This window comes from Bison bison, unplaced genomic scaffold (genome assembly GCF_000754665.1).
Source record: "Bison bison bison isolate TAMUID 2011002044 unplaced genomic scaffold, Bison_UMD1.0 scf7180017864365, whole genome shotgun sequence".
Lineage (NCBI taxonomy): Eukaryota > Metazoa > Chordata > Mammalia > Artiodactyla > Bovidae > Bison > Bison bison.
The window spans coordinates 2,581,349-2,592,579 of record NW_011494937.1 but is presented as its reverse complement, the minus strand read 5'-3'; the positions used below and the strand labels follow the sequence as shown (position 1 = coordinate 2,592,579).

Here is an 11,231-nt window from a genome sequence, read left to right as displayed (position 1 = left end):
GAATGTATGTGTATAACTGATTCACTTTGCTATACAGCAGAAATTAACACAACATTGTAAATCAACTATACTTAGAGTAAATTTTTAAAAATCTGTGTAAACTAAGGTGTTTCTTCTACATCTTTTCAATATATTCTTTCTTCAGTTTCAATACGAAATACTTGGGTGTGCCTTTTCTTTTTTTATAATTTTATTTTTATTTATTTATTTTTGGCTGTGCTGGGTCTTTGTTGCTGTGCAGGCTTTCTCTAGTTGTGGCAAGCAGGGATTTCTCTTGTCACAGAGCACAGACTCCAGAGTGCCCAGACTTTAGTAGTTGTGGCTTGTAGGCTCAGTAGTTGCAGTTCTTGGGCTCTGGTACACAGGTTCAATAGTTGTGGTGCATGGGCTTAGTTGCTACAAGGCATGTGGGATCTTCCCAGATCAGGGATCAAACTGGTGTCTCCTGTACTGGCAGCCAGACTCTTTATAGAGTGTTTTCTGAACTTCCTGCATTTGTGGTTTGCCATCAATGACTTTTTAAAAATATTTGTTTGGTTTTGGCTCCATTGGGTCTTAGTTGGGATCCATTGCTTCAGCACACAAGTTCTCCAGGTGTGGCACACAGGCTAATTGTGGCCCTCAAGCTACATAGTGGGCAGGCTTCAGTAGCTGTGGCAAGTGGGCCCTCCAGCTGCTGTGCATGGCTTAGCTGCCCTGAAGCATGTAGGATCCCAATCAGGGATCCAGCTCTTGAACCCCTGCATTGCAAAGTGGATTCCCAACCACTGGACCACCAAGGAAGTCCCCAGGCCTTGTATCTTTATTTTCTCTTTCTCAATTTTGGAAACAGTGGTTTTCCTGTGACATCAATGCTCTGATGGATCTAAGAAGAGTTATTGATTTCAAATGTTTTCAAGTTTTTTCTATGAAGTTGGGAATGGCATCCAAGTGCTTTAAAATATTTATTTATTTATTTAGGTTACCTCAGATCTTAGTCATGGCACACAGAATCTTTGTTGTGTCATGCAGGATCTTTTGTTGCAGTGCTTGGACTCTCTCTGGTTATGGCGCCTGGGCTTAGTAGTTGTGGCACACAGGCTTAGTTGCTCCAAGACATGTGGGATCTTAGACACTGACCAGTGATCCAATCTGCGTCCCCTGCACTGCCAAGCGAATTCCTAACCACTGGACCACCAGAGTTCCTTAAATACCAGACCCAAAACCAGAGTTCTCTGACTCCCATTTTTGATGGTTGACTGCTTTTAACTTTAAAGCCTCATTCCCTCCACCCATTTCTCTCTTTTTTTCCATAGGTTTAATGGGTTTAATAAGTTTACCCCTTCAGTTCCTATTTGCAGCACCCAGTATTCCTTTGAAACACCAGACAGACCCAGCAGTGGCCAACAGTCAAGTTTAGACCTCCAGAGTTTAAAAGTTCAGGTTCTCTGAGCATTCCGTGTTGCAGTGGCACTTGTCCAAAACTGGTACCTCCCTGTTGTTGGGGGAGCTTTAAATGTACCAGTGGAAAAGCTTTTTCCTCTTCATGGGGAAGAAAGAAAATCATTCCTCAAACCCAGCAGATCTAGCTGTGAGGTCTTTCCTCCTGTCCCCTCTCTTGTGTTTTTTTTGTTTTGTTTTGTTTTTTGTCTTTTGTTTTTGTTTTTTTGCAGTGGAGCAAGAGACCAAAATCTAACTTGAGTTACAAGAAACAAGACAGTGATCGCTGGCTATAAAGGGAGTGACCAGGAGCAGTGGAGTCTCATATACCTCCCACATCTAATATTTGTGCTTCACAGAAAAACAAAAATAACAGGTCCACAAAATACAACAGCTAGAATTACAAAACTCCGTTCATACAAGGGCAGTGGAAGGCAGGAAGTGGAAGTGGGAGGGGAAATGGCACAGGGAGAAAGAGTATTCAAATCATTTCAGGCACGGGGCTGGCAAATGCTAGAAAAAAAGCTGCAGAAAAACCTGTGGTCCTTTCAGACTCACCAGTGTTTAAAATCCATACTGGTGTCAGGAAGATTCTGCCTTACATGCACCAGAGAAAAACTCCAGATTCCTCAGAGAGAAGGGAATGTATGCAGGGCCCTTCCCCTCATTTCTCTTTGACCCACACCTCTACATAGTGATAAGAGTGCCTTGGTGCTCCTTTCTATTGGCAGTAACAAGACGTTAAGCCCTCATAAAATCCTGTTCTTGTGTGTGAACCCAAATCCACCCCCTAATTTTTTATAAAAGCCCAGGCTCCTTTCTCTCTTAAGGCATTTCCTGACTGCTGGAGAAGCAGGTCTTACTTTCCCCAGAGACCTCAATTATGGGAAGTAAACCCTTTCATATGCTATTGGCACTGTGTGCTGTCATCAACGAAGGGGTTCTTATGTTCAGTGGTCAAGCCATCATACTTCTGTAGACCAGATAGGAGTGTTTGGGAATTAGAGAACTTGGGAGGACAGCCTCTAGAATGGCTGGTTTTGAAACCACTTCTTCCTGAAGTTTGAAAACAGAGATTTTAGGGTTGTTTGGAGGAAAGCACTGCTGAATCCTTCATTAAATTACCATGAATCCATTGTGATTCTCAATGAACACACTTGCAGTCTTCAGCTCTTAACCTGTTACTCAAGGTCAGCAAAGCACAGGGCACAGTGTTCTGGTTCTGCCCTAAAGAGTGCTTCTGGCATATTATCCCACTTTGTGTGACTTTGTGTGCCTTTGAGCAGCCCCAAGGTGCATGAGTATAGGGAATTTGTGGTCTAAGTTGTGACATGTTCTTCCTGGTATCTGAGCTCTAAATACCAAATAACTTTCAAGTCCATAAAATCAGAGAGAGAAAGGGAGAGCTGAGCCTGTGGTAAATATTACACAAGTTAAAAGGGATACATCCTGGTAGTCAGGATATTTTCATTCCACCAGCTACATCACTGTACTATTTCTAAAAACCTGGAACTTAAGGACTAAATAGCCAGTTGGATCTTATTAAAAGCTGGATTTCTACTTGTCCTGGACACTCATGTTTGGTGATAGGGATAGAAGTAAAAGCTTCTAGTTCTTCACTATGTTTTTACTTAGTAAAATATTATGCAAATTTCACCCTCTGCCTCATGGAGTGCTGTAAACAGTGGGTGGTAAGGGAGAGGGAAGAGTTTTCCTCACAAGGAATCCATGACCTTAAAATGATAATATTTGTTTCATGTGTGTAGCATTTCTGTCATTTCCCAACATGCATGGACCCTGCGATGAGACAGAAATAATATCTGATGAGATCACAATAAACTGTATAAATAATTTGCATGTTTTCATGATGCTGTTAAATTTATAAGGAATTAAGTGTGGACAGAGAGTAAGCTTCTCATAATCAAGTCAGAGAGGTGACAGACTCATACATAAAATGAGTCTTCATATAAATGGTGTATAGATGTCCAGGGCTGTTAGTCTCACACATCCTCCTATACACACATTTGGGATGCTTTAGGACTCAGTGACCTTTGAGGATGTGGCTGTGGACTTCACCCTGGAAGAATGGGCTTTCCTGGATCCTTCACAGAAGAAGCTCTATAGAGATGTGATGCGGGAAACCTTGAGGAACCTGGTCTCAATAGGTGAGGATGACAACTTGCCTTTATTTTGTTAATTAGTAACAACAGGTGTTTCTTGCTTATTGTTCCAAGATATTAAATGTGGAAATGCAGGATGTTGCTAAATAAAACTAGGCCAGGTCACAGCCAACAATGGATATAGAATCTAGTCATTTTTCTATAACTAATAATATTTTGGAATCCTTTTCCTTGATCTGCAATTTAGGAGAAAAATGGGAAGATCATGACATTGAAGATCAGTACAAAAATCAGGGGAGAAAATTAAGGTAAGTCATACCCACCATATAATATAGTAGCTCATGTGAGTATTCTGTTATGTTATACAATTTTAATTAAAAGGAGGAAATAACTAGTGCTCCAAATTTAGTTATTCTTGGAAATTTTTCACCAAAATTACTTATGTGACATAGATGTTCAGTGTTTGCAAAATAGTTCAACACTTTAAATAAATTCTCTTTGTGAATTGTCACTGTTTTGATGATTGCAAGAGCATTTTTTATGTTAAACTTGAAACCATTCAGACACATAAAACCTACACTATTGCTGTAAGTGATAAAAATGTACTTCAAATGTCCTAATAAATATAAAATTGTTAATAAAGAACTCATTAATAATGTACTCCTTATTTGTTTGTTTGTTTTCCACAGAAGTCATGTAGTAGAAAGACTCTGTGAAAATAAAGAGGGTAGTCAGTGTGAAGAAAACTTCAGCATTATTCCAAACCTCAATATGAACAAGAAAACTAATAGAATGAAACCACGTGAATGCAGTGTATGTGGAAAAGTGTTTACACGTCATTCATCCCTTAAGAGACATATGAGTTATCACACTGAACGTAAACCACCTGAGTATCAGAAATATGGAGAGAAGCCATATAGATGTAAGGAATGTGGTAAAGCCTTTGGCTATCTCCGGTTTTTGGAGACCCATGAGAAAAATCACAATCGAGAGAAAAAATATAAATGTGAGGAATGTGGGAAAGCGTTCCATTCCCGTGCATCCTTTCAAGCACATGAAAGAATCCACACAGGAGAAAAACCCTATGAATGTAAGGAATGTGGGGAGGCCTTCATGTGGAGCACAGGGTTTCGAAGACACATGGTAACACACACTGGAAATGCCTCATATACATGTAAGAAATGTGGGAAAGCTTTTAATTGTTCTTCTTCATTGCGAACACATGAAACAACCCACAGTGAAAAGAAACCCTATCAGTGTAAGCAATGTGGAAAATTCCTTAGATATTATCATACTTTTAGAACACATCAAAGGACCCACACAGGTGAGAAACCCTATGAATGTAAGCAGTGTGGTAAAGCCTTCAGTTGTCCTAGTTCTTTTCGGAAACATGAAAGAATTCATACTGGGGAAAAGCCTTATGAATGTAAGGAGTGTGGAAGAACCTTCAGAGGTCTCTCAAGCCTTCGAGCACACATGATCACTCACACTGGCGATGGACCTTATAAATGTCAGGAATGTGAGAGAGCCTTCATTTCTCCTAGTTCCTTTCGAATACATCAAAGGATTCACACTGGAGAGAAACCCTATAAATGTGAACAATGTGGTAAAGCTTTCAATTACTACAATTCCTTACAGTCACACAGAAGAACTCATACTGGAGAGAAGCCCTATGAATGCAAGGAATGTGGGAAAACCCTCTCCCATCAGCAAACCTTAAAAATACACATGCGGCTGCACACTGGAGAGAAACCCTATGAGTGTAAACAATGTGGTAAAGCCTTCAGATATTACCCTTCCTTTCACAAACACAAACGAAGTCATACTGGAGGGAAACCCTTTGAATGCAAACAGTGTGGTAAAGCCTTCAGTCATTACAATTCCTTACAGTCACATGGAAGAACTCACACTGGAGAGAAACCCTACAAATGCAAGGAATGTGGGAAAGCCCTCTCCCATCACCAAACCTTGAGAGTACACATGAGACTGCACACTGGAGAGAAACCCTATGAATGTTCACAGTGCAGTAGAGCTTTCAGATATTACACTTCCTTCCAAAAGCACAAACGAATTCACACTGAGAAGAAATTTTATGAATAAGGAATACAGAGAAGCCTTTAGCCAACCAACTTCACTTTGAAAATGTTAAAGAAGCCACACTGGAGAGAAAGCCTATCAGTGTAAACAAGGTGGGAAAACCTTAAGATATTTTCAAAGTTTGCAAACACATGAAAGGATTCCCATAGAAGAGAAACCTTGTAAACAATGTGGGAAGTCCTGCAAAAATTATACCTCCTTAGAAATGCATGAAAGAATTCATACTGAAGAGAAACCTGTGACTGTAAGGGATATGGGAAAGCCTTCAGATGTTACCAGAGGTTTTCATTTATTTTTGATGACTTGAAAAAGATCAGAGTGGAGGGAGTATGGTAAAGCCTTCATTTGTCACAAACCATTTGAAGAGAGTGCACACTGGAGAGATACTATATAATGTAAAAAAAAAAAAAAAAAAAAGGTCAGAAAACTGTCAGTCATTCCAAATCCAAAATAATGAAAGGACTCACTGGACAAAAACTCCTGAGTTAAACAGTTTCAGAAAGATTTCAATGAAATCTTTACATGTGAAAATCTTTACAATGTCTTTACATGTGAAAACTCACATTGAAAAGAAATAAATATAAGTAATATGAGAAAGCTTGATGAAAATTAATCTATGTGTAATCTTTCAGAAAACAGGAAACAGTTGTTATTAAAGTTGGAAATACATTGTGTTTATCAATTCTCTTTCTTAAAGTGCAGTATTGGACAGTGGATTTCTAGTAATTACTCTCAGAAATGAATATGAGGGGAGATGACTCTGTAAGTCATGTTTCCACAGTGGTACATAAAATTAATAGAGCTTTTTCTTTAAATCAGTTTTATTTTATCTTTTCTTTTTGAAGCCAGTTGGATCATAGGTGAATCAAAGTAAATTTCTCATAATGCAATTAGGTTAAAATTGTTTTATAATGTTTGATTTGCTCTGTGTTAAGGGGCCACTGAGAAATGACAGTTTGGTATTTGGATTTTCCTAACAGCTCTGGCAGTTCTCGAATATCTCTAGTCCAGTATATCTATTTATCTTTCTTACCAAGCTCTTTTGTTGGAGTGAAGAGTACAAGAGCCTTTTAACATTTTCTATACTAATAAACTGTTCAGTAAATATTTGTGTATACCTCACTTATAAATGAATATAGTTTCTATGTGAACAATTATTTTCATATTTATATCTTGCTTTGTATCTTTCCTTCTGACTATAATTTGGTGAATAGACTTGGAATTAAGAAGAGTGGCCTAGGAACTTCCCTGGTGGTCCAGTGGTTAAGAATCTTCCTTGCAATGCACGGGACCTGGATTTGATCCCTGCTCAGGGAACTAAGAACCCACATGCCACGGAGCAACTGAGCCTGTGTGCCTCAATGAAAGATCCCACATAATGCAATGAAGATCCCCTATGCTCCAACTAAGACCCAATGCAGCCAAGTAAATAAATAAAAAAGAAGAGAGGCTTATGGTGGGGCAACAAAATCTAAAGCTAGAGCTATCCTCTCTGTAGGTAATGTTAGGGATTAGATTTTCCAGAACTCATCCTCTTTATGGTTCCCTGTTAGAGTCCACCAAGAGTGTGACTTGCCAGAGATTTGGAAGGCAGAAACAAGGAAGGTGTTAGTCAGATTTCACAGTCACCATATTTAAAGAGAGCCAAATGCATAGGAGCTTCAGGTATACTACCTTCCAGCCCATTTTCTACATTTTTTCCTTCCAGTCAAGTATCCTCAAAACCACTACTAACTGTTTGACATCCATTTTCTGAGATATGTACATGCTGCAACTAAGACCTGATGCAGCCAAATAAATATTTAAATAAAATTTAAAAAAAAAAAAAAGAAAAAAATACTAGAGCTATTTGTGTCCCCTTTCAAAGTGTTGCGTAAATAAGCAAGCAAGTGGATCTGATAAATATGCAGTGCCTGTGGTCTCTGTGGTCAATGGGATATGCCCATGACATGGGTTCTGCTGAATGTTTCTGTCACTCTCTGCCCCTGATGTTACCTCAGGTCAGTTTTTCAGAGTGGAATATGCATTGGTTTCTAAAGATGTTCATAGGCCTGATTTGGGAAACAATGACTTGGAAATGGTTTGTGGATGCCCATGGAGGGAACTGATGGTGATGAACTTGAATGAGGATGTCCCCAGCAAATTCCATTTGAGGTACACCTTTAGGTTTCAGAACCACAGTATGTCCAAAGATCTGTTCGAGGAAGCTGACTTAGACTCAAAGATAGACCTGGGAGCCCTCTCACTTCACTCCTAGTTAGGTGATGAAACGAGGAGAGGTGCAGCCCTAGTGGGTGTTCAGACAGGGTTGCAAAAAAGGCCTGTTGTGGCCTATGTCCTTCTTCCCCAGTCCTTCAGTTCTTCCTAGAAAGAATCTCAGAGTGGTGGGGGACAAAGTTGAACACTTGAAGTTCAGGAGAGTTTAATATTCTCCTAGCATACAAAGGCATTTGTGTTATTTTCTTTCTTCTTATCTATCTATCTATAAATAAATATAAAAGCTTTATATGTATTTACAAAACTTCATAAAAACTCACAGCTATTACTTTTGTCTCCTACTCTTACACAACATATACTGGAAGTCTAAGCATATGGAAATGAAACCTCGAATAGTAAAACAGGCCAATGAATCACTGATGCACAAGACTTCTAACCACTCCTGCAATAAAAAGACACAAAATTTCTCATTTCTCCTTTTATACTAAATTAGGATATTACCCAAAGTAATACCCTCTCCCTACAGCTCACCTCAATTATTCCTTGTATGATTGCCTCTAAACATCCACTATTTTTTTTTTATCATGTTTCCACTGGAAAATCACAACAGACTTGAGTAGTCATCACTCTACTCATAGAATAAACTCAGGATGGGTTTGAACAGTGCAGATGAATGTATGTCCCTAAATAGGAGGAACTTGTAATTGGCGTGTTAAGCAGCAAAATGAAAGCACCAAATACTGTAATAATTTTTAAAAGTTAAAGGTAAATTAAAATCCCCTCAAATGAGGTGGTTAAAAATAAAACCACCACAAACAACACGGCCCAAATCACTAGGAAGTTCCAAGAGCCAATATCCAACAATGCCCAAACTCATGAGCACACATTCTATATACAAAATGTTTAACAATTGCAAAAATGAAGAGGAACCATGTCTGTATCTTTCTCTTTACAGGGAATCTTTACTTTTAATTACAAGAATGCAGAATTTCTATATTGATGCAACCTATTTACTGACACAGCTTCCCAGGTGGCTCAGTGGTAAAGAATCTGCCTGCCAATTAGGAGATGCAGGTTCGATCCCTGGGTCAAGAAGTTCCCCTGGGGAAGGAGATGCAATCCACTCCAGTATTCTTGCCTGAAAAATCCCTTGGACAGAGGAGCCTGGTGGCCTACAGTCCATGGAGTTTTTGGTGACTAAACATTTATCTACACAGCCAAGGAGTTCCTGAAAAAGTTTTAAAGATGTATTACATCATAGAAATTCAGTGATCAATAATGACATCACCATTTCACTGAGGCGCCTACCCTCAGTGAAAAGATATATATACACCCCAGTTTCCCTATTATCTCACATTATTATTTTACATTCCATCAAAGCCTTCATTTCCATCTATAAGCCAAAGCTTTATCATTTCCTAACCATGTGTCTTTTCCCACAAAAATATTATCATCAGGGCTGCAAGAACTTGTTTGTCTTATGCTGCTGTATCCAAGTCCTACAGTTCCTTGATTATTTGTGCTAATGGGGTACCTTGGCTCTAAAGTGCACAACAATGTGTGTGTGTGTGCTTAGTCGCTCAGTCGTGTCCAACTCTTTGCAACCCCATCGACTGTAGCCTACCAGGCTCCTCTGTCCATAGGGATTCTCCAGGCAAGAATACTGGAGTGTGTTGCATGCCCTCCTCCAGCAAATCTTCCCAACCCAGGGATCGAACCCAGGTCTCCCACATTGCAGGCAGATTCTTTACCATCTGAGCCAACAGGGAAGCCAAGGGATGTTGAAACATTAGCATCAAGAGTATGGTCTCTTGACTGGAACAGTGTCTTGTCTTTCTGTCTTGATAGGTCTGTGTTCTCTCATAACTTATTGAAACTTTGCCAAAATAAATGAAGCAAAAGAGAAATGAAGGGAAAAACAAGTAACAGTAATTGGAGATTCCAGTATCTCACTTCAATATTATATACACAAGTAGGCAAAATGTCGACATGAAAATAAAAGACATGTGAAACACTATAATTACACCTCAGGTGACTACAGAACACTGCCCCATGTGTCAAAGAAATCCATAGAGAAGTGCTGCTGCTGCTGCTAAGTCGCTTCAGTCATGTCTGACTCTGTGCAACCCCATAGACGGCAGCCCACGAGGCTCCCCCATTCCTGGGATTCTCCAGGCAAGAACACTGGAGTGGGTTACCATTTCCTTCTCCAATGCATGAAAGTGAAAAGTGAAAGTGAAGTCACTTAGTTGTGTCCGACTCTTAGGGACCCCATGGACTACAGCCCACCAGGCCCTCCGACCATGGGATTTTAAAAGATCTCAAATCAATAATCCTACCTTGTACCTTATCACACTTGAAAGGATGGGCAACCAACACCACCACTCCCAAGGAGATGAAGGAAATAAAAAAGATAGAGCAGAAAAGAGAGGATAGAAACAGCATACAGAAAATCAATAAAATCAGAAGAGGATTGATTGAAAAAAAAATCAATAAAATTGACAAACCTTTAGCTAGACTGACAGACAGTGAGAAGACTCAAATTCCTAAAATCAGACACAGACTATTTCACCAACCTTATAGCAATAAAAAGGATTATAAAGAAATTTAGGGGAATTCCAGTGGTTAGGACTCTGTACTTCCACTACAGGGGTCAGGGGCTTGATCCCTGGTCAGGGAACAAGGATCTCAGATGCCTTGCATTGCAGCCAAAAAAACAAAAACATTATAAAGGAATTCAATGAACAACAGTATCACAACAAATTAGATAACTTAGATGAAATGGACAAATCTCTAAAAAATAATACATTCTACCGAAAATAAGAAAAAAAAAAAGGATTTTCTAATTGTAACAAGTGACGTGGTTGAATTACTAACAAAAAAACTACTCAAAAGGAAAACCCAGACCTAAGTGGCTTCACCATCAGATCAGATCAGATCAGTCGCTCAGTCATGTCCAACTCTTTGCGACCCCATGAATCGCAGCACGCCACGCCTCCCTGTCCATCACCAACTCCTGTAGTTCACCCAGACTCATGTCTATCGAGTCAGTGATGCCATCCAGCCATCTCATCCTGTGTCGTCCCCTTCTCCTCTTGCCCCCAATCCCTCCCAGCATCAGAGTCTTTTCCAATGAGTCAACTCTTCACATGAGGTGGCCAAAGTACTGGAGTTTCAGCTTTAGCATCATTCCTTCCAAAGAAATCCCAGAGCTGATCTCCTTCAGAATGGACTAGTTGGATCTCCTTGCAGTCCAAGGGACTCTCAAGAGTCTTCTCCAACACCACAGTTCAAAAGCATCAATTCTTCGGTGCTCAGCCTTCTTCACAGTCCAACTCTCACATCCGTACATGACCACAGGAAAAACCATAGCCTTGA

General features: G+C 39.7%; 2 protein-coding genes across 2 annotated transcripts in view; both read left to right on the top strand.

Annotated features, from left to right (window-relative positions):
- LOC104999863 (zinc finger protein 709-like) overlaps nt 1–6,469 on the top strand; it is a 22,773-nt gene extending 16,304 nt beyond the window's left edge. The window contains 4 exon segments of the mRNA XM_010855492.1: nt 3,458–3,584; nt 3,787–3,847; nt 4,229–5,635; nt 5,637–6,469. Coding sequence (XP_010853794.1) covers nt 3,458–3,584; nt 3,787–3,847; nt 4,229–5,635; nt 5,637–5,943 — 1,902 coding nt within the window. The 3' untranslated portion in view covers nt 5,944–6,469.
- The window catches only part of LOC104999864 (zinc finger protein 791-like), a 70,196-nt gene that overhangs the window by 16,295 nt on the left and 42,670 nt on the right, over nt 1–11,231 (top strand). The gene's annotated exons all lie outside the window — the stretch shown is intronic.